This window comes from Lagopus muta, chromosome 4 (assembly GCF_023343835.1).
Source record: "Lagopus muta isolate bLagMut1 chromosome 4, bLagMut1 primary, whole genome shotgun sequence".
Classification (NCBI taxonomy): Eukaryota; Metazoa; Chordata; class Aves; order Galliformes; family Phasianidae; genus Lagopus; species Lagopus muta.
Window position 1 is genome coordinate 56689800 of NC_064436.1, and position 26384 is coordinate 56716183.

General features: G+C 43.2%; 1 protein-coding gene across 8 annotated transcripts in view; it reads left to right on the top strand.

Moving 5' to 3' along the window:
* Positions 1-16897: 16897 nt before the first annotated feature.
* The window catches only part of PROM1 (prominin 1), a 59762-nt gene continuing 50275 nt past the window's right edge, over positions 16898-26384 (top strand). For 7 of the 8 annotated variants that reach the window (XM_048941507.1, XM_048941512.1, XM_048941509.1 and 4 more), the window contains exons 1-2: positions 17057-17168; positions 23038-23452. In XM_048941507.1, the coding sequence (XP_048797464.1) occupies positions 23233-23452 (220 nt within the window). In that variant the 5' untranslated portion in view covers positions 17057-17168; positions 23038-23232. Of the gene's footprint in view, positions 17031-17056; positions 17169-23037; positions 23453-26384 lie in introns of those variants that run through there. The other variant, XM_048941508.1, reaches the window with a different exon arrangement.

Here is a 26384-nt window from a genome sequence, read left to right on the forward strand (position 1 = left end):
CATGAAACAAAGGACAGGGAATCTAAGTCCCTGATTCAAAATCTGCCCTATAGTCAGAAACAAAGACAGGAAGACCACTAGAGCTGGAGCTTGCTAACGAAAAGCAATTCCTGTCTCTTTTGGCTTGGCATGAGGAAACAATTGGCTTTCCTGACATTGTGCTTGGATTAATCAGGGATAGGTGCAAGTGTGTTTCAAGCTCAGGCATTACTATTACCCACCCTGCAGTCTATCTCTAGTGTCCAGAATTTCCAAGAAAGTTCTTTCTCCTTCTGAAGCAGCGTGATCAATACGTGTCATGGGACTTAAACATGAACACACACAACTTTTGGATTCCATTCCCTTTTCTCAGTCTTCCTGGATACAATCTTTTTTCTTAATATACTTCTGGAAGTTTTTGTCTGTAACCTGAAAGCTAGAGTCTTATTCTTGAAAATAAAATGTAGATTTTTCATACAGTCAGAAGACTCCAGGAGTTCAAGCCTTAGGAAATTAAAGAAGTGGTTGAGAGAGAGGTTGTAGATTCCCCGTCCTTGGAGGTGTTCAAGGCCAGGTTGGATGGGGCCCTGGGCAGCCTGGTTTAGCATTAGACATGGCGGTTGGTGGCCCTGCATGTGGCAGGGCGGTTGGAGATTCATGATCCTTGAGGTCCCTTCCTACCCTGGCCATTCTGTGATTCTGTGATTCTGTGAAGTGCAAGTGTTGTGAGGTTGGCATGATTGTGGTGCAGAAATGGGGGTTGCCTCCTTAACTGTATGTTTTCTCCCAGGGTTAAATCTCCCTCTATTGCAGGGAACTCACAGAAGTAGTTTTGCACACTATTGCCATATAATTATATAAGCTTATTAAGAGCAATTATACTGAGAACTGAACAACCCCCAATTCCTATCTCCATCATGACCATGCTGGTTAGTGTTGCCTCACCTACGCTTGGGGCTTTATTTTGAGGCAACAACTAGAACAGACCCTTTTATAAATAAAGCTGTTGCTTGCAGAACAATTTATTTTGACTGAAAAGTTGTCAGAAGTTCAGTTTCCAGCTGTGTACAACCCTCTGCCACTAGTAATGCTGAGAGGATGGTGGACGTGGAACAGGGTCCCCAGGGCAGTGGTCCTGGCACAGAGCTGATGGAGTACAAGGAGCTTTCAGTCAATGATCTCAGACAAAGGGTTTGGGTTTGGAGTGGTCCCATGTGGAGCCAGGACTTGGACTCTATGATCCTTATGAGCCTTTTCCAACTTGGGATATTCTATGATTCTATGAAAAGGTAGAGATAAGCATGGCTTGTGTTTGTGCTCAGAGTCATCAAGAACATTTTTTTTTCTAGAGCACCTGCCACTGATCCTAACAATCTCTTTCTCTGTGATCTATCCATTTTTTGATGCTTATTTTCCACCCATGCAGTTAGTGTGATTTGGTATACCCTTTTATGGCCACCATATGTTGAAAAGCCGAACTCTGCAGGGAGACCAGCCGGTGCTGCTCAAGCTGTTGTAGTGTTTGAATGAAGCTGCTGGAGCTCTGCCAGGGGAGATGGCTTTGAACCTACCCTTCTGTGTTCTTCTGTGCTTGTTTCCCAGATGCTGAAATATTCCTTATAGGTCTAAGGATGAGGGAGGACAGTTACATGCACACGAGAACATGGCAGTTCATGTAATCCCCACAGACTATCAGCAATAGAGTTATGGAGCTGAGATTTGACTGTTCATGAAAAAAAAAAAGACTCCAGGGAGGAAAATTCTAGGGTTATGTGCTGCTCTATCCAGTCATTGTTTGATGTCCAGTGCAAAAATACAGAGCAGTTACGTTACTCGAAATTACTTGAGGAGTATCCGAGGAATATTTCTGGCAGCACTTACTCTGTGGATTCTGTTTTTAAAAGAGGTTGGGTGCAGGTGAATAAAGGGCAGTGTCGCAGACCAGTAGTGGTGGAGGCACTGCTTCTTCCAGTGAGCTTTGCTTAGAGATATCATTATTTCTGTTTTAGCTATTAGCACAAGTATGCTTGGTGGGTTATTGTTATAATCAAGTGGATATATATGAAAATATCTGGATAAATTATTAGAATCGGAATCATGGAATCGTTAAGGTTGAAAAAGATCTCTAAGATCATCTAAACCAACCATTCTCCTGCCACCAATGCTGCCTACTAAACCACGTCCCTCAGTGCCACATCTCCACGTTTCTCCAATACCACCAGAGGCAGTAACTATACCATCTTTGTGGGCAGCCTGTGCTGGTGCCTTACTTTCTGAAAAGTAGTTTTTCCTAATATCCCACCTGAATATCATTCCATAGACCTGAGGTTCCGTGCCAATCACCTTTGTGGTAGGAGAACACAAGACCATGCTGTCTCCAAAATGGATTTAATAAGTAGAAGCTCTCCTTGACTAATAAATGGCATAAGGAAGGTGTTATTCACACTGTATAGGTAATAGAGGGATTTTGAGTGATAAGGGCATGAATGATATGGACTATCATATTGAACAGAAGTATGAGTGCAAATAAAACTCGAATCTTTCCAGTGAGCTGCACTAGATAGAAAGAAACAGACAAACAAGATGAGGCACCTAATATTTCAAATAATTTTTTTTTTTCACAGCATAATGTGACTGTGTGCACCTAGAAAATACTGAAAATGCTCCAGGTTGATCAAAAATATCTCTATTTTGTGCAACAGGAAATTAAAAGAACTTATGTTTTACATGCCTTGAGGTTGCACATTGCTCCAAAGCACTCATTGGAAGAGAGGGGATGTCACCTTCCCCATAAGCCGGGTACAGACAGGACTGTGAACATGACGAGCACAATCCAGCTGGCAGCCTGAGGATGGACATTTTCTTTCTCCTTGTTCCTCTAGGTAACGAGAGAGGCTCCACTACTGACATTTTCTTGGGAAAGAAGAAATTGTTCCCACACAGGATGAATTCTTAGGGAATTGCATGGGTGAAGTTTATCTTCTTTTTTTTTTTTTTTTTTTTTTTTTCTTTTAAAGATTGCCATTCCTGTGAATTTAAGCTGCTTTGTGCTGTGAATTGCATCTATTTTGAGTACTACAGACTAGCTTTTGTATTAATATTATGAATATCAGCTATGGAACCTGAAGCCTTATCAGTAAGACTCAAATCCCATTAGTATTTCATTCTGCATAAAGTATTCAGAATGAATTATATCTATTTTCAGAGAAAAAGGAGGAGTATAGTAGTAAATGGGGGAAGAAAAATTAATGTAGGGAAGTGTGGCCTGAAGTGTGCATCTGAGACATGGGAAGTTAGACATAATGAATAGGAAAATGTGCAGTTAAATTTGGATATTTTTTGTAGGTGAATGATGGAAATTGCACAGAAGTGATGTGTAAGTAATGCACATAAAATTAGTTACTATGGCTTACTGCTTCTGAAACAGAGGAGAATGTACCAGTAGGTGCCTGACAATAGCTCCCCAAACAAGTCTCTAAGCTGCATAAACACTCACAGGTCCCAGCAGCCACCAAGAAGGCAGACTGACAATTTGGGGATTTTATTTTGATGATTCCTCTTTCCCTCCTGCCCTCACTCATCACGAGGGCTTTTCTGTGGCTATACGGATGGGAGCTCCCGATGCATGATGTTTAAATAGTGAACTTCAGTTTCTGGAGGGTAAATTCACATAAAATGCATTTCCTCTCTGTGTACTACTGAAAACAAGTATATACACGGTCTAATTTGTTTATACAATCTCAGAGATGGACATGTGTTGTACATGAAACTAAAAGAACAGCTGGCTCAAGCTAGATCCTCTAGATTGGAAACACTAATTAATGTTTTTCTAAAGGCTGTATCTCATATTGCAAGTCATCCAGGACTAAGGAGGAAAGATATTCACAGCAAGAAACCCAGCATTTTAATATTTGTATGCTACTGAAATCTCCATTCTAAAGCAGCACAAATTTACCCTGATTTTTTTTTTATCTCTTTCTGTATTCCTAAATGGCTTTGCAATAGTTAGGATTTAGCATAAAATTATTACAAAGACAGAAGGCACTGGGCAACTAGTTTTTCTCTATTCCAGTATCCTTATCTACTTTTTTATCTACCTTTCTACTCCGGTAATGGCAGTGGTCTAGCCAGTGGAGGAAGTCTTGGATAACCATTGCCTGGTAGGAGCATGAAGAGCTGGTGCTTCTCAAAGCAGTGCCACACATCTGGGACTCTTCCCTCAGCTTTCTCCCTTCAATGTTTATGTAAGTCTTGTGAAATCCTGAGAAAGTCAATCCCCTGAATATTGTTCCAGTTGCAGAGGACAAGAAAGCACCATTTGCCTTGTCTGTGAGCTCCACAGGTTAGCCTGGGGTTCTTATTAGTGGGCTTGGGTCTTCTTTCCATTGACATCAGTATTCAGATCATTATTTCAGCCTCCTTGCTTCCTGCCATGCTTCCTGCCATGCTGGCAAAACACTCCCAGGTAAAATTAACACGGTGGCTTTGGTAGCCTCCTATTAGGCTGTGCATTGCCTTGCTGGCAGAGGCTGTCCCTCTCTATCTTCCTGCCAGATTTACTGTCTATCAAGAGAGCTTCAAGAGACTTTTCAAACTGCATGTTTGAAATACAGAAGATCTTTCCATGGAGCAGAAGACAAAGTTTTGTTCCTTTCTGGAAAGCATCTAGCTGAACTGACATGAGTTAACTCTTCCAGCAACCACCTCAAGTAGATACAATATTTATGTTTGGAGATGAGGAACATTAGGGTAGCTGTTGTACCGAGTGATGTGGTTTAGTGGTATGATGGTGATGAGTCAATGGTTGGACTAGATATCTTAGTGATCTTTCCAACCTTAAGGATTCTATGATGTTATGAACATTTTGCTCTGGATATGGAAAACTAGGTCCTGTCCAGCACATTCAGAACGGATAAACAAGCTGTCAGACATCACTTTAATGGTGAAAATAACTTTGTGTGGATGACAGAATGAGGATAAATGCGTTTAATATGAAATCTTGTTATAGGTGGATGCATAAACTGTGCATCTCATACACAGTAGCATAATTAATAAAGCATTTTTAAGGTTCTTATAGCACGAACTGTGTGTGGACACTTCTTCCTTTCCATCAGTATCTTAATACATGGGCAAAACAGGCAGCCGCTGAATCTAGTCTGAGAGGAAAAGCAAAAGCTTAACAGGAGGCTTTGTGTACAGACTCGGGCACTGCTGCTTTAGGAAGGGTTTTGGCTACATGAGGAGAGAGCAGCTTTGCAGCAGCTCTGCCCCATCCTTCAATAGGATGCCAACTGTACCTGAGCAATGCTTACAGCTGGAGAGTGGATGCTCCAATTGGGCTGCCAGTTGGGTTAAGACCTGCTCTATCCTTACCACCTCTTAGCCTGTGTGAAGTTGAAGCTCTCTGTGTTTGTATCCATGACACTGATTGCAGCATGCCTCTCTGCTGTTGCAGAGCAGTAGTTTGAGGTGTGAATCAGTGGCTGCTCTCTGCTGGTAGTCTTCTGCCCTGATTCTGATAGCAATGATAGCTATGTGGTGCCCTTTGTCTCAGTCAGAGCTCTCAGCAAAAGGGAAAAGCTCTCAGTGATGCAAATGCTGCAGTTTCATTTCTAATGTTATTTTACTATCTGGAAAAAAAAACTTAGCACTGCCTGAGGGCTTCTGCACTTGTTATGCCTTGTGACTAATGCAAAAAAGTGCTTAAGTGCAACTCTTCCTTTGTAACTGGACTCGCCGTGTATTTACCTAAGCCATTCTCTTTTGGGGACAGCTACATTTAATCATGCATGCTTGAATCACAGTTTGGTGCTCCTCAATTTAGTACTGGCCATCCAATATTTTTATCTCTGTACTAGGGTCAGAACAGAGAAATAATCACGTGAGATTCAGCAAGGCTTTATGTGTCATACAGAGTACAGATGCTAATCTTCTACAGGCAAACTCACTTCCCACCAAATGTAGCTGATAGAAATACAGAAGAGTCAAATTCTCCATATATATAGACAGATATTTCCTTGAGAATTTGGTGAAACAGCTGTGCAGGGTCAATAATAAACATAAAGCAGTCTTCATGCAAAAGCAAAGAGTTCCAAGGTGAGAATAGAGGTGTTCAAGTTGATGGCCAGGACAGAGGCACAGGCTTAGTGCAGGGTATGTTTGTTAGGGTTTCACAGCACAAGATCTGTTAATGCATTAAGAGGGGTTACATTGGTGGAAATATCTGTGCTACACAAAGGCCTGAAGTAAGAAGACACATGTGGCCCAATCATTTTGGAAATCTTAATCTATTTATCCTCTTTAGTATCCATCTTGTTAAACATGCAGAGCACTAAATAAATTGGTGCAACTTAAATATTTATCAGATATCTATCTCCCTGCATGTTTAAGTAGCAAGCAGGCAGCCAGTCAGAAACATTTCCTTTTCTCCCCATCTCTCCAGGATCATCTGCATTTCTCCTCTTCTCTTCAAAGGCGCAGCAGTGGGGTCACTGCAATGTGGATGGGATCTCAGGCTGTGTCTCCATGGCCAGGTGGCTCGCACAGGATGCTGGAGCAGAGCCCATCAGGGACAAAAGGCACAGCCCTGGCTGCGGGGTCAGCTCTTGGTATGACAGTTTCATGCTGTTTCTCAGCTTTGGTCACAGCTATGAGCAGGTGTTTCAGCACATTTTTATTTGGAACAAGTTTTGTTTACCTCTGTGCCTCCAAATCTTTCTGGAACATCAAGGTGTTCTGTTGTTATAACATTTGCTGCAAATAAAAACTTCTGCATGTTCACTAAGAAGTTCAAAGGGAAAAAAAATCAATTATTGTAACGTACTACAAAAACACAGAAGCCATTAACACAGCCTCATCCCATATTCTGTTTCTACTGGTGACCATGGTATGTTTTAATGGTTCAAACACTTGTGCCAGGTGCACACAGAGCAGTGTAATTAGAATTCATTTCCAACCACTTCACACTGTGCTGATGCCATTGGAACACAAACACACTCCCCGCTGCCTGCAGTGAGGAGGGGAAACAGCAACGAGGGGTCCTGGCCCAAGGACAGTGTGCTGCAGAGCTGGGTTTGGTCATCACAGGCATCAGTCCTGCAGCAGCTCCACTGGACCTGGAAATGTTTGGTTTTGAGCTCCCTGCTTCCAAACTGCATAAATGGTGATAGGGCTGATACAGCATTTCTATTTTGCACTTCAATAGCATCTTCCCCCTTGGAGTCATGCACTTCACAAACATTTCCATTTGCTTTTTACCAGCAAGGAAATAAATGAAAAGAGAGATTGTAATACTTTTCTGTCACATGCATTACAAATTGGTCACAAAATCAACAAAAAAAATCAAAACTCTCTGACTCCTAGTTTTGTGCTATTGCAATTCTGCTCTGCATGCAGCCAAGAAGGCTGGTGGGTATGTAAGTATCTTCACTGCACTCAGTGTGGCAGCTAGGTATCAGCTGTTCAGTGATGACCTCTGAAGAATTTCAGGTTGTGTCTTTATGGACCCAGCTCTGTGCCTTCCAACACCTTCCAATGACACATTCTTGCCCCATAAACAGAGGCATTCAAAACCGGGTTGGATGGGGCCCTGGGCAGCCTGACCTAGTAGATGACAGCCCTGTCCACAGCAGGGGGGCTGGAACTGGATGATTGAGGTCCCTTCCAACCTAAGCCATTCTGTTCTGTGATCCTGTGACGCAAGGTGTGGAGTGTTCCTTATAAATTATGCAGGTGATACTATTTTGAGAGACACAAGCATTTTGGAGACATGCTTTTGCAAAGCATACTTGATAAATGAGTAAATTCCTAATCAAATATACAAAGTTAAGGAAATGGAAGTGCTAAAGAGGGAAGAATCAAATGTAATAAAAAATAGTATTAATTAAAAGCAACATAAAGACCACCAGCGAACAATAGCCTGGATAACAGAAGATTCTGGAATTTGCAAAGACACAAATATACCAAGTATGCACCAAAGATGGAGTGCTCTTTCCAAAAAGGCAAATTCAGCAGTGCACCAAGAGGAACACTCTTGGCACGACCAGAGAAGCCATCAGCTTGCTTCCTTCAGGAAGGTGGTACAATCACACACTGGCACAAGGGAATGGAGTTTCTTAAGGGTATATACAAATTATGGAGATGTTGGAAGAGATAAATGAAAACCTGACTGTTAGGATAACTTTGAAGGGGCTGGGTTTTGATCCAGAAAACAGAAGAACAGAGGAAGGACATGGTAACATGCTCCAGTGCATGTTCCAGTATTTGAACAGTGCTATAAAAACAGAGACAATCAATTATTCTCCATGTCCACTGGGGGTAGGATAAGAAGAACTGAACCCAGTTTGCAGAAAAGAGTATTTAGGTTAGATATTAGGAAATGTTACTAATTATGAGCATAATTAAACTTTGGACCAGGCCTCCTAAGGGACACAGGGCATCTGCTCTTGTTCCAGACAGTGCTGGACAATGCCTAGGGGGGCTCTGGACGTTGCAGATGGGAAATGGGGCCGAACCCCCTCCCTACTCAGTGTCTGTGATGCATTTCTGGAGCTCTGAGATGCAGTGCCCAAATGAAACAATATTCTTGATGCTGCTCTCTGTCCTAGCAACTGTCTGTTCTCTGTAGCAACTTCTAGACAGAAAGCAAGGGGCTAAGCTAAAAAGTTAGCTCCACCTGGTTGAACAACTCAATGTACGGCTGAATAGAAGTGCTCCAGAGTTATGTTTTATTTTGGTCGCAAATGAGTTCAAAATGACTTCATAGTACGATCAAAGCACTGCTAAATCTGGGCTAAACCTTTTCCTGCCCACTGAGAAGAAATGACATTCCGCAGATTTGAAATACAGCAACTGAGGCTGCCTGGATACAAAGGTTAACCTAGACAGATTAATATGAGCCCGCATAAATCTCTTAATGCTATTCCAAATGCTAATAGTGACTGACATTATAGGGTTTCCTGGAACTAATTTAGGAAGACGAGAACAGTTTGCAATAAAAAAATTGTTTATCTAATAAGAAGAGCAAAATTCTTTAATTACCAGGCAATTTAACCAATTATGATCTCATTTAGTACAGAAATCATTTCTAAACACAGAATACTTCTGTCTGATTTCCCAGACGCTGCACTATCCTGCACAGTGCTTTCCAAGCAGAGATTCAGATGTGTTGACAAAACCCTGGGAGAAAGGCAACTCTTATTACAACCATTTTTCTCTAAGTTAGGGAGGAGGGGGCAGATAGATGCACAGGAGAGCTTTTAGCTTTGCTACGGCTGTCCCCCAGTCTTTTGTTTCAAACCCTGAAACAGACAGCCCTGCTTCAGAGGAAATGAAACTCTTCTCCTCAGCACACAGGTGTTCCATGGAGATGCGCTTGAAGCTTTTTGCCCATGCACACTCTTCCTTTTTATTTCTTTTATAGAAATGACAAATGTGAGACTATTGTGGATCTGGCAGAGGCATAGCTCAAGTTGTAAGAGCCTTGGGGAGCTGAGCCATTTGACTGTGAGTAATCCTAGCTCCCAAACAGAATGTCAGAGCCTGGTAGTATTGCAAATCCTGCTTCAGCAGCAAGGAACACTGTGGAAGATTTTCTCCCTCCCTAAAATTGGTGAGAAAATGTATACTGAAAATCTTTAGGCACCCAATTATAAAATGTACTAGCTTGCTCCTCCATCACAGTACTTCAGTGTTAAAAATGAAATTTGGTTTCGCTGTCAAAATCAAAAGACAACATATTCAGCCTACTGTCTTTCAGAAGCAGCAAAAAGGCTGCAAAAAATGAGTACTGAAGTGGTTATATTATACAGAGTCTTATGCTGGAAATTCAACTGGGAGGTTTTTTCAAGGGCTGTGTCAGTAAATACAAATTAGTAACATTTGATGTACACCAGAACTCTGGGTTGGCTGACAGCTACACACAGGTAGAACTCCTCTCGTGGGGTTTAAGTAAACTGCATTCCAGTTCCAGAGCAGACTTTCCTACTCACAGATTTCACATGGGCAGGAAATGTTTGTCATGTCATTTCTCTGCTCTCACAATTTGGCAACAGTTGAGTGGAACTGACCTGCATACTTTTTTATAATGTTTTGCTGGGTTTTGCCCAGTATATTGAGATACATTGCAAGCTACTTGAAATATATGTAGTCATAAAACCAGCCTGCAATGTGCATGTTTAGTAATACGAAACAGCTGCTAAAGAAAGCTCAAAATACATCCAATGTGCACTTTTTAATTGTCTGCTTGTACTGCATCAGCCCTCGGCTCATACAGAATATATAAACTAATATATAAAATGTTTTACTACAGTGCGTTGCGGAGTACTTTTTACAGGATGATTGCTTCTACAACTGAAATACGATTTGGGAATTTATTTCTTTTCCTCAGTACAAATAGCAACAGCTACAAATCTGCCAAAGCAAATATATAAGCCTGTACAGAAGCAGAGGCAGCTTGTGGTGTAACAGAAAGTGATCTGGCAGCCTTGGAAAAGCTTTCCTAAATGTAGTGAAAAGTCCCCTCATCTGGACATGTAAAGTGAGACACATCAAAACAACTCTAATCCTTTGGTACTGTGGGACTGTTCATAGCTCTTATACAGCTGTTCAAAAGAGTAGAAATGAAATTGGAAGCTGGATGTAGACAAGTAAATTAAAGCTAACAGTTTTATTTGTTAATAAGGGAACAAGTGGCCATTCAGACAGTTCATATTCCCACAAAGATCTGCTGCTGTCTGAAGTCTTCCCTCCAGAAGTCTGCTGTGCCTGATGAGTTTGATGTTGAAACCAGTATGTGAGCCTCCATGACTTGATGTATGTTGTACGTATGAATCACACGCAAAGCAGTCAGAACAGTCCTCCCTGGCTCAAAAAACCACGAAATAGCACTTCATCATTCATTTTCTTATTAGACAAAGAGCAGACCAAAAACCACAGGACTTGATGCAGGTGATGAGTAAGTACTAGGATGAAAGTTTCGTCTTCCCTTCACCCAGACTGCGTTCAAACTCTGTTTTCTGTGCCTGCGTGGCCAAAGGACGCGCTCAGGTGAACAATGTCCTGCCTGGCTCCCGGGGCTTCAGCATCCCTTGAAGATAATACATGATCTAATACATTCGCAGCCAGAGACTGAGCGAAGAGCAAACCAGCATAACAACGATGATGTGCCCTGGCTGCACTCACCAGCACGACCGTGAGCTCAAGCACAGAGGCAGGGAAGTCTCAGCCTGCAGCGGGGCAGATCCAAGTGGCACACCGAGGTCCTGGGTGTGAGGCTTGCTCCTACTCAGGCTAGAGTTCAAGAGTACAGTTTAGCTTTAGGGCAGCGAGAGCCTCAGGCACCCTCCAACACTGTGTTTCTTGTTCGCAAATACTTTGTGTTGCCATGAAATACTTTAATGCGGAAAATAATTTGACATTCTGACTTGCTAAAAGGCAAAGGAGCTCAGCTAAAGGTCAGCTTCTCTTCTTTATGTTTTTACCAGTGGGAACATTTTTTCCCTTCCCTGGTCTTTCATCCTTTAATCAGCAGGGAGGTCAAATACAGAAAATAATGAATTAATGAGAATACTAGTAAAAAATCCCATCTCCTCCATAAAATTCTGAAAACATTTTCCTTAATAAGAAAAAATCCATTACATTACAGAGGAGAAAATGGCATTTATGCTTGAAGCAAGTTACCATCAGGGCTGGAATCTTCTCTTGCTCAGCCCTAATAAAGATTTTTGTGCCAGCCCTGAGAGGGCTGAGAAACAAGCTGCGAGGTGGCAGAGGAGAAGCTGCACATCTGCTTTGCATGATAACAGCGCGTGGGGAGCAGGCTGCCTTCCCAGTGTCAATGGAAAGCAAGGCTTCAGGATTGGAAGGGACAGAAATACTGCTTCCTTTAAGTGTGCACTTTAACAAATGAGAGGAAAAAGCTCACGACTGAGCCCAGAAGCATAGGCTGAGTTATAAGAAAAAGTGTTCTCTGCCACTCTACAAGAAACTTAGTGATCAGACACAAAGGACTCTGCAAAGGACTAATAAGAGTCACCCTATCCTGTTAATAAATGCTCAGCTGAGGTACGGTCTGTGTGAGATAAATAGTTACCTCATGCAGTTCATTTGAGGAGACTTGCACTAGTTGTAAAGTTAATAATAGAAACTGGGGCGAAGGGGCCTTGTCAGGTTAACACTGTGATGTGTGCTGTTTGTGTGCTCCCTGCAAGACGTTGTGAGTTGTGGTGGTGTCATTCTCCCTGGAAACATAATGAACAGATGGATGCTTCCCTTTCTGGTACTTTCTTTTGCTACCAATATTCTATATTGATATTAAAAATAACCTTCTCCCAATCTTCTTTACTCCTGTCAGGCAGAATTTACTCCAGAGCAGACAGACAAAAGAAGGTCACTGCAGCAGCTAAGCTCATAAGGTAGGATTACGTTTTGTGGGAGGCATGGGAGAACTACACTGCATGAGGGGACTTCTGCATATCGAAGGGTCACTCACAGAGAGGAAAATGGATCCATTTCTTCCTGAAAATTGACTTCTGGGATCAACATGTTTGCTTCTGTGCTAGCTTTCAGGAGTGCACTCAATTTGGCTGATTAATTATTTCTGCAGTGGTTTGTTCCTACTGATATACAGATACTCACTTTAATACCTTGTCTAAACTGTATGTTACAGCCTTTCCTGCCTGTGGGATTGCACAGGTCCTAGCTTTTGTGGCCACATCCTCCATCAAGCTGCTTGTTACATACAGCTGCTGCAGAGATCCCATGATCCAAGTCTCTGCATCACTGCAGCTGGAGTAGCTGTTAGCCATTTCTCCCCAGTCTTCTTTCAAAAAAACATTAGAACCTGGGCAAGCTCCTTTTGTTCCAGGGCCAAAAGGAGATGTGCCTTTCCCATTGTAATTTCAAGCTTCTTTGACACACTAATTTATCAGAATGCCACACATCAAGACTTGCAAGCAAAAATAAAACATGGAGATGATGGCAAAATTGGGTGGGGGGAGCTCAGAGAAGAAGTGACAAGTGCAGAGCACATGCATCATGCAATCCCTGTCATTTTGTAACTTTATCTCTGAAATCTGTTAGAGCAACTAGTAGTGTTTTCCATCAGATGAAAAGAAATGAATATAATTCTTAAGCTGTTTGAGCAGTTGTCATGCAGATCTATCACAGTTGTGAGGAGGGGGCAGAGCGCAGTGTAATGGCAAGGCGTATAGCTGACAAAGCACCAGCTCTGTGAAGGCGTGAAGTGATGTACAGCGGCATAAATCTTGTGTTCGGATGAAGGCAAGCTTTACTGAGATTATATCACAAACTGGCATGAATCAAAGGTCTACAATGAAATGCCATGCTATTTGCTAAGTCTGAGAATGAATGTGAGTCAGATTGTCTATTTCCTTTATTCTTTTCCCTCAGGAGTAAGAAATTTAACAAATACATTGTAAGCTATAGCACACAGCAATTGTGCTGTTTCCCACCATTCTTATAAGTCCTGATCCTTCCTTTAAAATTTCTGTGGGTGGTGTATAATAGTGCGACATGTTCTTTCCTTGACTTTTCCCTGCCTCCTGTCACCCCAGCCCCTATTTTCCCAGCATCTGCAGAGTCCGGGCTACAAACTCACACAGACCATAATCCTTTAAGCCTCACATCCCACAGGAGAATTAAGGACAAGGCAACTGTGGATGTCAGAGAGGGGACAGACAACAGGGACAGGAACATGAGCAGGGGGAGGATATGGGTACATGGGCAGGCACTGAGTGCTGCCAGGTTGGTTGTGAGGGCCTGTATTTCTCCTGCCCCTGTATTTCTGGCTCAGACAGAGGGCAGGGCTAGGCAGAAAGAAGAGTCAGGAGGCAGGGAAGGACTTTGAGGTTATAATCCATAGAAACTTGAGAAAAATGGTAACTGGGGTACAATGTATGTAAACCACGTATCTCTACAACCCCAGCGCAGGGAAGGCACGCTGTTTCTCTCTCCCACATTCATGCACGCTTCTCTCCCTGACAACACTCAGAAAACAGCCAGGGGAAGTCTAAATGCAACATAAGGGCTTTTTAGCCTCAATCTTTTTCTTTCTGGGAGAGGAGAAGGTTGGACATCTGATCTTAGCTCTCTTCAGGCAATGCTATACCTAGCGCAACTATGACTAATGAAAAAGGTTATTTATCTAATAGACCTTTAATCATAGGCACTGCTTAAAAATCAATTACATGATACAGCTTATAGTTAAGCTCTAAAACTCGTGTATCTTCCTGTTATCTGAGGATTTTTCTCTGAGATAACAGAGATGATTGATACTCAGCCAGATTTCCAAATGCTCAGTGCAAACAAGCACAGAGCAGGTTTCTTCATCCAGCTGTTCCTATTTTGGACACATATTTCAGAGCAGGTTTTCAAGGGCCTTAGAACCTACTGCGCTGTGGTTTGACAGAGCACTTCCTCACTGATGTCAGCAATGAGGGGTTTTACTATTCTGGGGACCGGAGTGCTGAGATCATTTAAAAGTTCTGACCACAAAGGATAAAGACAGAGGGTGTCTTGATGAATTTTAGTCCAAGTGTCCCAAAACAGAAAGGACCACAGGAAAAAAAAAATGTGTGGTCCCTGGAAGAGAAGTTTTCTTGATATTCTTTCAGCCTGCTCTGACTGTGTGCAGTTTTCACACGTTCCCTTTTTCAGATGTGGCAGCAGCGCACGTGCAAATCTGGTAGCAGCATGTTCACGGCCAAATGTCAGGCAGGTAAATGTGCAGCCAAGCAAACCTGGCCTACGCTGTGACATGGACAGGGACTGCAAGCTGGTGCAGTATTTCCCACTTCACAGTTGTCCACCCCTACCTGACATGCAGAAGAAACATCAGGGAAAGGTCAACAGCTGCTCAGAGCACTTTCAGGCCAGACATACACTTGGCTTGCCAGCAATACAGTGGGAGGCAGCTGAAGAGGTCAGGCTTTCATCCACCGTATCTCAGTGACACATTAACCAGGTCTTTCTCAGAAAACACATTTTTAGTACCTAACATGGATAATGTTCATCAGGAAACTGGTGTTGCCTTAGTTTGCTGAGGAAGCACCTCCATTAACAGAGCTGCTCTTGATTTAGTCTAGTTTGAACTCTTCTGTGTGAACTCATGTCCTTTTCCTGTAAATATAGTTGTATGTCCTGCTTGCAAACTGCAGCCACATCTCACTTAACAGCCCTGTGGTAGCCTACCATTAACCTCTACTAAATCTATTGCGTTAATTAGTAATCCAAAAGAAAATCTTAGTGTCTTCAGCTCCAGAAGGGCTCAATGTCCTTAATTTTCATTCAACACGCTTCTCTTCCATATTCCCACATGGCTATCTTTGATTTCTGGCTTACTCTTCTGCTGTTATTTATTGCTGTAGCTATGTGCCTTCACTCTGCAGTTTAAAATCAGTCAAATGGCACCAAGATTCAGCTTCTCTCTTCTAACACTGCACAGAAGTGCTAGAAATCAAACCCACCAGATCATTAGATTAATAGTGTTGGTTACATGCAGCCTATTGTTTGGAAGGCAAATTCTCTTGTATTTAGAAAATTTTCATCTGGAGCTTAAGAAGGAGCTGTACTTCTAAATTTGAAGACTATCTGCCTAACTTAGCACACTTGTCCATTTGCAATCGTTTTCTGTGTCTCACCAAAACTATAGCATCACCTGCCTTTGACACACTGCTTGGGTACATAGGAGAACTGTAACAAGAGCTGAGGCAAGAGCCTCTGGCTGAGCTCTGTGCTGTACTCTCCAGCTTGGGTTGCAGCACTCAAGCTGAACAATCCAGGAACTGTGCTGGTCAGAACAGTTGTTCTTTCTGTGTGGAGCCAATGTGGCAGCTTGTTCTACAATGTACAGTGCTGGCAAATGCCCTGAGTTGAAATACAGGTAAAATTCAGCCATGCCAAATACTGCTTGTGAGAAAAAATATTCAATCCTTGGTCAAAGTTATAATAGCAAGACAGCCTCCTGCAATAGCAGAAGCCTTAGTTTCATAGAATCACAGAATGGTTGGGGTTGGAAGGGACATTAAGGCCCATCCAATTCCAACCCCCTGCAGTGGACAGGGCTGCCACTCACCAGCTCAGGCTGCCCAGGGTCCCATCTATCCCTGGCATCTAGGGATGGGGTACCCACAGCTTCTCTGGGCAGCCTGCCCTAGTGTCTCACCACTCTCTGAGTAGAGAATTTCTTCCAAACATCTAACCTAAATCTCCTCTCTTCTAGGTTAAAGCCCTCCCCCTCCCATCCTTGGTATCTTTCTACTTGCACGAAGTCATTTCCATCAGTGTCCTCTCCATCAGTGCTTTCAGGACCTCTGAGGAGCCAGTGTGGTCCTGGATGTCCAGCAGAAGTTCCTGCTTTGCCCTGAGTGGTGATGCTGGGCAGTGGAGGGTCTGGTAAGAGTTGTAGAAATTGTTCCCAAACCCAATGACTTGATATTGCAATGAGGGGTGCAGTTTTGAAATACCAAAACTGCAAATAAAAATCACAGAGGGCAACTGAGGAAAGCGCAGGAGCCTTTGGAAGTGTGTTACTGTGGCATGGCATAAGGAAAGTTGCATCTTGTCTGACCGAGGTGTCACTGGGCTCAGAAACAAAGTCACTTTGAAGAAAAAACATGGACTCCAATCCCAAAAGAGGCGATAACCTTGTCAGGAAAGAAGGGCATCCACCGGGAGGAGTGAAACGAGATGTTCTTACAACAACTGATGAGAGAGGTAACCCGGCGGGGAGGACAGCCGTGCCCGCGCTGCCGCAGCCCGCCCAGCAACAGGTCGCGTCCGCAGCGCACCCACCGCGCCGCAGCCCGGCCCGAGCCCCCGGGCCGCCCCCACGGCGCCCAGTGGGGCGAAACGCCTCACGCTCCTCCTCTTCCTCCCCCTCTCCCTCCTCCGGCCCCGGCCCGCCGGGGTGGTCCCGCAGCCCGGCCCGGGGCAGAGCCCGCCCTCCGTAATCCATGCGCGGACGGCACCGCCGCTGCGCTCTGAGGCGGAGCGGGCCGAGCCAGGACCGTCTCCCCGACCGCGCTCCGCCGGTGAGTGCCGGGCGCGGTGTGCGCGGGGAGGGGCGGCAGGTGGGGCGGGGCTCCTCCCGCTGCGGGCGGCACAAGTGCTGCCCTTCCCGGAGAGAAAGTGCGGCGGCGGCGCGGGAGAGCTCCTTCCTCGGGAACCGGGTGAGGGGAGCGAGCCGGGAGGAGGGCTCGGTTTGGGTGCCGGGAGAAGCCGGTTGTGGGAGCGGAGGGGATGGCTCCGGCTGCGGGAAAGGAAGAGGCTGCGGCACGGCGGCGTGCGGGGAGCCAGGGCGGGTCCGCCCGCGGAGGAGAGCCGGGCGGCGGGGACGGGGAGAGAGGAGCGAAGAGCTCCGGGGATGTCCGGCCCCTGGGTGGGGGGGCCCTCCGCATTGCTTCGTCGCGGGGAGGAAACCCCCCGCCTCGGCGCTGCGGCGGAATGGTGGCTGCGGGCAAGGAGGGCGGCTCGCCCCTTCCCGCCGTGGGAGCGCGCTGCGGCGAGTGCCGCACCTGGGGCGGCTCGGCCTCTCCGCGGCGAGGGGAGCGCGGCGGGGCGGCTGCGGCGACAGGCATCGCTTATCGCCATCCGAGCGCCGTGCAGGGGGAAACGGCCGGAGAAACTACCGAGCGGTCCGCGTTCCGGCAGAGGCAGAGCTGAGGCGCCCGCGCTGCTGTGCGGATCGAGGACTTGGCGGCGTGGCAGGGGGCTGAGCCTCGCCGGCGCAAGTAATTGTAAAGATGAGGGAAACTTGGTCCGAGCTGCGAGGGAGCGCAGTCCGGTCTGCTGTTGGGGCTGCGCTCAGCCCTCGCTCGTTCCCGTTGCCGAAAAGCAATTCTAATTATGGGATGGCTTTGTGGTGTTCAAGTGATGCTGAGGAGTGCTCTCCCAAGAAAAGGCTTTATGAGCACCGGGGTAAACGCATCGCTTAGCCTCATATTAGGTATTTGGTTTTGGATCATTTAGTGAAAACATAAACTTTTAGGCAGAAAGTCAGAGCGGTAGATCTTCTGGGAAGATATCTCACTTGGAGTTTATTTGTGTGCATATGTTAGTAAACTGCTGTGACTTCTATAGCAGCAGACAGTGTGGGGTTGGCTGGTTGGTGAGTGGGTTTTCTTGGTTCTGCTGGTTTTGTTTGTTAGGGGAGTGGGGGAGTGTTGTGTATATTTGTGTACTTCATACACAACCAGCTAGCAGCTCAACGCTAACCTGGGTTCCACATACCCATGTTCCAGACTTGAGTGCTTTGCATTGAGCACCAACAAGCACAGCAGGTGCCTCCTGTAGCTTCCGGGGGGGGGGGGGGGGATTTTGTTTGTGTAGGTGCCATCAGGCAGTTCTGCAGTCCCTGGTGCTTACTGGGCTTATTTGCATTCTACTCCTATGGCAACAGGTTGCAATCCTTGGTAGGCTTGAGAGAGATTGTGTCAGAAAACTGTACCTTTCTGACTTGATGGCGTCTGGCTAGCTGGCTGTAATGTATCTCATTTGCAGTTTTGTTTTAATGCATATCCGGGAGTTGAAGGCCAGCTGTAGCTACCTGTGTTATGACTGTCATAATTAATTTCAGTCTTCCGCTGGTTGCTTTCGCTCGAACCTTGAAGGGTATTATGGACTCTGGTTTTCAAATGACTAATTAAAAAACATAACAAATGCAGCCAGCTTTTCAGGGTGGGCTTCCTGCGGACAGCTGCTTCTTCCCCTGTTCTGACCTGGTTTGCTGCCAAGAGGCTTCCACATTGAGTTTGAGCAATGTAGCCTCTGGTTGATTGAATTTCAGTTCACAGGGTTAATCATAGCCACATGACTGCACTGCAGAGTTGTATTTGCATGGATTGCAATGTTAAATGGGAGGCCGGTCCTGTAGTAACAAAGAGTGGGGCATCGTGATGCTTCTGAGGAGAATATCACAATGCTTCTGAGTTCTGCTCATTAGTGTAGGTACCATCATAACAGCAGTTACTGAACTTCTGCATCTCAATTTGTCTCTTCTTCTCAAACTTGCACTGCAGTTGCTGAAGCATTATTGGTTTTGGAAAGCACTGCAGTTTGTTTGTTTTTTAATATGATGTGATAATATTGCAGCACACAGGACGAAGCAGTGATGATGTTCTCCACACAGTGCTTTTTTAAAAAAAAAAAAAAAAAAAAAAAAGCCTAAGAATTCAGTTTAGTGACTTATGTGGGATACTTAGGTGACAGCTGCAGAATAAAAAGCATAAGCTCCACTCTTGTAAAGTGGATGCTTGCAAACTGCACAGAAAATAAAGTTTTAATTGCTACACATCTTCCATAGTTAACAGATGGTTATTTTCTTAATCAAAATAGTAATGAAATGAACACCTTACTTGATAATTATTGGAAGCACTCCGAAGGTTCACACAGTTGATTTTTCTCTCCCTGTTTGCTTGAACATGGCACAAGTTGTGCAAGCAAACTCGTGCTGATGTCACACTGCTTTGTAGGAAATGAGACGGCCACACGCTGCAGTGAGGATTATCATGAATGGTATATATGTCATTTCTATTCATATACCACACTTGCACTTCTCACAATTTCATGGATTGATTTTTTTTTTCGCTTTCAGCACTGTTCATCTAGCATATTCAGCTACTAATATGCTTCCAGCTCAGGTTGTGAGTTTTTTTTTTTATAGTTACTGAGATGAAGGTAACTACGGGGAGCTTGTTACATCAGAGTTATTTTTAGGTAGGTTGAACAGCTATTGAATGCTCACAGGTAGCCTGAGTTATAGGTTTAATAGTGCTTCTGCAAGTTCCTGCTCACTATTAATGAAGCCTTTATATAGTTTAGGGACGATTTGGTGTCAGCCTGAAGGGATCACTCAATAAGCCTGTATACACCAAGTTCATTGCGATGGCTTTGCCAGTAATGGGAGAAGGAGCACATCTGGTTGAATGCTGCAGGTTCTTTGATTTGCAAGATGCCTGCCTGCTTTTTGAGAAATACTGAATTTCATAAAGGCTCAGCTGAAAATTATACCGACCTGGAGATTTCTGTAGTGTCTTCGGAGTGGAAAGGTGGTTGTACATCTCTATTCAGCAATACATTGTTTGTGTCTGCAGTACAGGTAGTGTCCTTGCAATTTCAGTAGCGTCCTTTTTGTGAAACCGCCAGGATTCAATATCAGCTAGTGGATGAGTTCACTCTTCTGCCAGGCATTATTTTTCAACATCAGAAGGACGTGTTGGTACTGCTTTGTTTTCCCATTTGTACAATTAGATCTAGTTTAAATTGTCCTTAGCATAAAATTTGGTCTGTTTGGGGTAGGGAAACAAAAAACAGTTGTATGCATCTTCCTCTTCCCCCTTCTCTCTAACATAACAGCTCACAACAGAAAACATGCCCTGTCTTCTAGCTCTGCCTTAGGACACCAGTTATGGTCATCTTCCTCTCCAGTTTTATCATTCACAAACACCCCTAGCATTCCCATGTAGTGTTTTCAGCCTGTTTTTGTCTGTGTCTGTAACTTCTGCAGGGGTCAGAGATGGTGTGTGTTATCTCCTGATTTGCTGAGCTCTTGGAGTGCATTGAGAAGTCTCCAGAGCACTCAAATTTACACAGAAAGTGTTCCAACTTTTTAGTAACAGTTCAGCTTGGTTTATTTTATTGAACTTGCACAACCTTCTCAGATTTGTCATTAGGAGAAAATAAAAATCTATTGCACTTAATTGGGATTTTGTGATACTTTATTCCGTGCAGTTTTTGTAGATCTGATAATAAACTGCCATCAAAGCAATTTGCATTTTCTTTTGATTTCTGCATTCAGCCATGGTGTGGCAGGTGTATTAAAGAAAATTGTGCTGAGCAAAATCTCAAGAATCTCAGTCTCAAGAAATGATTGAAGGGGGAAAAATAATATGTTGGAGCTGGATAATTGATGGAACACCTCTCTTATGGGGACAGGCTGAGAGAGCTGGGGCTGTTCAGCCTGGAGAAGAGAAGGCTCCAGGGAGACCTGAGTGCAATCTTTCAGTACCTGACGGGGGGCTGTAAGAAAGGACAGACTCTTTAGCACGGTCTGTTGTGATAGGATAAGGGGAAATGGTTTCAAACTAAAAGAGGTGAGATTTAGATTGGATATAAGGAAGGAAAAAAATTATGCAAAGCACTGGCACAAGTTGCCCAGAGAGGTGATGGCTGCCCCATTCCTGGTGACATTCGAGGTTGGGCTGGATGGGGCTCTCAGCAACCTGATCCAGCTGTAGGTGTCCCTGTTCAGTGCAGGGCACTTGGACCAGATGGCATTTAAAGGTTCTTTCCAACTAAACGGTCCTGTGATAATTTTTTTTTTTCTGGCATTATTATTTAACTAAGCATATCTTTCTGGAATGGAAATCCATATTTTTTTTTTTTTATGTCTGCTAAGATTTTATATTTCAGTGTTGGGCGTTATATAGAGAGAAACACATAACATTGGCTCTTTCAGTATGGCTTGGTAACTCTGATGTTCATGGGATTATATAACTGTTTTTCTTGGTTTTCACTGGGCATTGGGTGGAAAAATAGATTTAAGTTTTCCTTTTTAGCTAGATTGGGTTTCAGGGAAACAAGATTGTCCCTAGTTCTTTGATCAGGTTTTGTATTTCTGTGTTCCATGTTTTTCTTGATGCTAGTCAGACTTCTGCATACAGGAAGGAGCAGTAAACAAGCCTGCCATGTGATTTCCAGTGAGTCAGTGCTGGCTTTCAGATAGGCAGCGTGTGTTTTACCAGGGAATGTAAAACATGGGAGAGACGAAGACTCACCTTGCTACCAACTTCAGAAGTGTTTTTGTCTTCAGACCTCCTTTGATGTGGAAGCACCTTGGAAGTGAAGAAGCTGCTGTGGCTTTGGGCTGGCTGCAGCTGTGATTGCAGTGTTGCTTTGCCCACTGTTGTTGTTTTGCACTGGGTGCTCCCTGCTTTCAGGTGGTGGCTGGTTGTGAGTGGTGCGTTCCCAGTCATCCCCACTGGTGGCATTCTGGTCAATGGGTGAAGGCTTTCCAGGAGTGAGCCAGTCTGATGGATGACTTCCAAAGTCAAGAGAGAGTAAACACTGCCTTTTATTGGTTGTGGGGTCTTTTTTTGAGTCGTTTTATGTTGGATTTTGTTTTGTTTTGTTTTTTTTGGAGAGGAGGGAGTTCTTCCTTGGAGAGCACTGTGGCCCATGCTGCGGTGAAGGAGTGTTAGCTAGCTCCAGGTAGGTGAAAATGTGGCCAAGTGTTTTGTTGGAAACTGAGGGATTTTCTGCTTGTTTTTCTTTTTTGACAGTAGATGAAAGTGTTGTGGTTTTGTAGACTGACAACATTCTTAACACTTTATAGGCATCCAGAGTCATCTTAATGCTACTCAACTTCAACAAGACATTGTTGAAAACTATTGGCTGCTCGGGCTTTGAAGGAGAACGTTGTGAAAGTTTGAGTTCATAGAAAGCAATTGAGGACATGCACCGTTATCTTTCAGGAGGACAGTAGATTTTTTTTCTCATTAAGTTTTCAGTGATAAAAAGTTATGTACTGTCAAAACAAGTGGAAGCTTAAATTCTTTCTTGAGATCAGTCTTCGGCCTTAGCTATGAAATGGGTGTCACGAAGTGCCATCTGCAAGGTTGTTTGTGGGGAGGGAAGTGGGAGTGCTAAAAACTAAAAAGTTACAGATTAAAGAAACTGCAAGATATAACTAGTAGTTGTCATCCTCTATAGTAACTAGAGGTAGCTGACTGAATGCAAACTACTGTGATGTGACATACTGTGTTTAGTTAGAACTGCAGTTTGTATGTTCTACCTTTAATTTTGCATATTTTCTCTGGAGCTGTCCCAGTGCTCTGCTTTGTTTTTGAAAACTCATTGACCTGGAACTGTGCGTAATTGTTTTTATCCCTCTTTCAAGTACAGCATGTGTAGCAGACCATTTTATTCACAGACTTCAGTTCTTTTTTTCCTCTGTTTCCTCTCTTGCAGGTATCTCGCAATTTCTGCTTGCATGCCAATACCTTAATGAGCTCAGAGTTTTTTCTTTCTTTCTTTTACTAGAGATGGTGCGCTGAGTCACTTCCATGAGCAGCTCCTGTACCACTCCAGAACAAGAAGACGGATGTTAAAGAATAAAGGTGTGAGGGCACCAGTGCTTTGCTGTTGAGAAATCTAGCTCCTAAGTGAACGTACTGAAGATTTCTGGAGTTGGTGGGAAAACTACCTCTACCTCAAATTTTATGAATACTGCTAGCCATGGCTGTGGAACTCTGTCTGCTGCTGCTGTTGTTTTGTGGAGGTACTATTTCAGAGGTTCAGCCTATATACAAGCCGCCTCCTGGGACTTTGGATTTTGGATTTGTACCTGCCAAGACATATGATACAGGTGCATACCATGAACCTGGGCCAATAGGAATCTTGTTTAAAGTAGTCCATGCCTTCCTGTATCTAGTGCAGCCCAATCCTTTTCCTCAAGGTAAGCAAACAAAATTGTTTTTGTTTTTCACTTTAAGATTTGTTACTGATTCATTCACATTATTGTAGATACCAAGATGGTAATTTGGAAGTAAATGCTAGTGGGGGCTTTATTAGTAGCATGCAGCGTGGCCTGGGAATGTGCACAGTATCATGTCAGATAACATTGTTCTGTTCTGCATAGTTGGGTGTTATTAATGAAAAATGAAATGTTAATGAAATTTCACAGCACTTCTTAGATATCTCAAAGCTGTCATTGATACATTCGAGGCTGTTTTTTCTTATGTGCACTCAGAAATGTGGGGTTAGGAGTAAAGCATAATTTGCAGGAGTAAAGCTTGATTTGCTTTGTATTTAATATTAAATCCATAAAAAACAGCTCATTAAGATTTGCATATTGTGATAAACGTTCTTCTTAAAATACAGCTTTATGGGATGTACTCTCAGAAGGATCATAGAAACGTAGCAACTAGAAATAAACTCCTTTTGTTTCCATATCTTCATCCAGTCAACTCTCATAAATCCATTTCCATTATGCAAGCGTGCAACTTTGTGTTCCTTTGTGATCCAGAGTTAAGAATGAAACTGCATCTCTTTCTTTTCCATTCCTTTTCTACTGAGTTCTTCTAAAGGAGAAGCGGAGACATGAGAAAAGTGTGTGCTTAATGAGACTACATTGCTTGAAATGTGCTTTTGGGATCTGTGTGTTTGTGGGGTTTGTAGTTGTATCAGTGGAACTTTTCAGTGTGCTTTTTGTTTCATTTAGCTGTCCGAAGAAAATGCCAATGTTCGTATAATCTTAATATTCTAAATAATGCCAAGGTGAAGTTTTAATGACCTAAGAACAGCTTTGGTTTGCTACTGATTAATTTTGGCATTTTAGCTGTGGCTATGTATAAAAGAAGATTATATTATTTTGTAGTATATATTTCAATTATATTAAATCCTTTACTAATTTAACATCTTAAATTCTTTGGTTACATGCCTGTATAATACGTACCAATGATTATTTGCTTGTATTTTTTGCCATTTCTTCAATAGCTGTAGAAGAATGAAGTCAAATGAATTAATTGTATTCAGACAAGTGCCTGGAGATCTTGAGGTTAACCTGGGGAGCAAAGGTCTGACTTATTCCCTGCATTATCTGTCTTCCCAGCAGGCTTTACTCCAGGTGTACTGAGGGCCGTTGCATGAAGCTGGCAGGAATGTCACCTTTTGAAGGAACGCTTTCCAGATGCCTCTGCTTTTGTGGCCTCTTTCCTGCCATGAAATGTGCAGATGAACTATTTTACTCTCATGAGATGTGATATGCTGAGCTGTCTGCATTCAGCTCTCAGAAAAAGGCCTTTGTTCTGTCCAGAGGCTCACTTGAATATTTTACTCTTTTGATTATGGAAACCTGAGTTCAGTGAGATGTTTACTGTGCCTTTGTAGTAACAGGAATATGGTCTATAGCCTTGTATGCTTTGGTCACATAATATTAAATTTCACGTACAAATGATTATTGAGTATAGAATTTGCTGTCAAGTCACATGGAGTTGTTTGTGTTAAGTTCTAACCTCAAGTGTGTGGATTGTTGTGAAATACAGCATTAAAGAGAAAGGAACCATCTAATAGTAAATCACTTTTGCTTACCTCGTATGTTTTGCACGTGTCACTCATCTCATTCCCTCCCAACAGATGTTTCCAGCCAAACCAGATGTTCTCAGAAGTTTGGCTTTCAGTGCTTTCTTTAGGTGAAGTGCTTTTCCCATGCCCCCACGTACCTCACTGCAAAACACAGATTTGACGGATCATGTCAGTTTGAGTCATACCATTTAATTGGTTAATCCTCTTAATCTCTTTTGCCATATGCTGTTCTATTTTCACATTCAGTGTATTAATAGTGTAGTTAAATATTTGAAATGCTTTTTTTTTTTTTTTTTTTTTTTTTTTTAAACTGCCAACTTGAAATAGGATTAATTCTGATTCAGAGATGAAAATAAACATTAATCACAAGTATGCACAGAAAGCTGTTTCGGTGTGTCTGACTCAAAACATCATCACTGCTGTTGGTCTGGAGCTCCAGAAGAGTTTGTTCCAGGCTGATGCCCTAGAGTAGTGCACATAACCACAACATAGGGTAGAAATATGGCTCACAGGCAGAGCTCTGTATCAACTTATAACTTTGATCTTAGAAACCTTATTTTTTTTTTTCCCCCTAGTACTTGGAAGTACTTAATGTTTGCTTTTCCAATCTACAGTTATGCTTAGCTGGGAGGAAAAAGAAGGAAAAAAAATATGAAAAGTGACAGGATTGCCTAACTGCATGCAGATAGATATTCCTGCCTTTGCAAGTCATTTGTGTGCTTCCAGTAGTGCTCTGATGTTGCAGTTCTGTACACCTTAAGTCCCGATAAAGCCTTTAGGAAGGAAGCTAGCATGAGCTTCCTAGCTTGTGATAAAGCAAAAGATGAAGTCCTTGGGAAAGGTTGTTCTTAAGTTTTTCAATTGCATGCAAATTTATTTAAATGTTCTTATTAGTTACTTTAAAGCTGAAAGTGATTATTTAAAAAGAAAATCAGCCATGAGGTATTCTATGAGTTTGTTTTTGGTTTTGTTTTTACTTCCTTTTTAGTTAAAGCTGAGAAACTGTTTGCATAGCTTCAGACTAGGTGTGTTGCTCATACCATAAGGTTTGTGGGCACGCAGCTGAATCTAAGTTCAGATTTAATAGGTAAGTTATTAATGGGATTAAATGCAGTTGTTGAGTAAAGCACACTGACAGAACCTGAGCAAGGAGCTGCAACCCTTCAGGTTTGCTTAAATCGCTGAGTCTTTAATGACAGTGCTGTACTGATTGGATATCTGATTGCAGTGCTTCAGCGAGTGTGAACAGATCCTGCTTCCAGCTTCATCTGTCAAATACTTTTGCCTTTACTAGATAATGTACT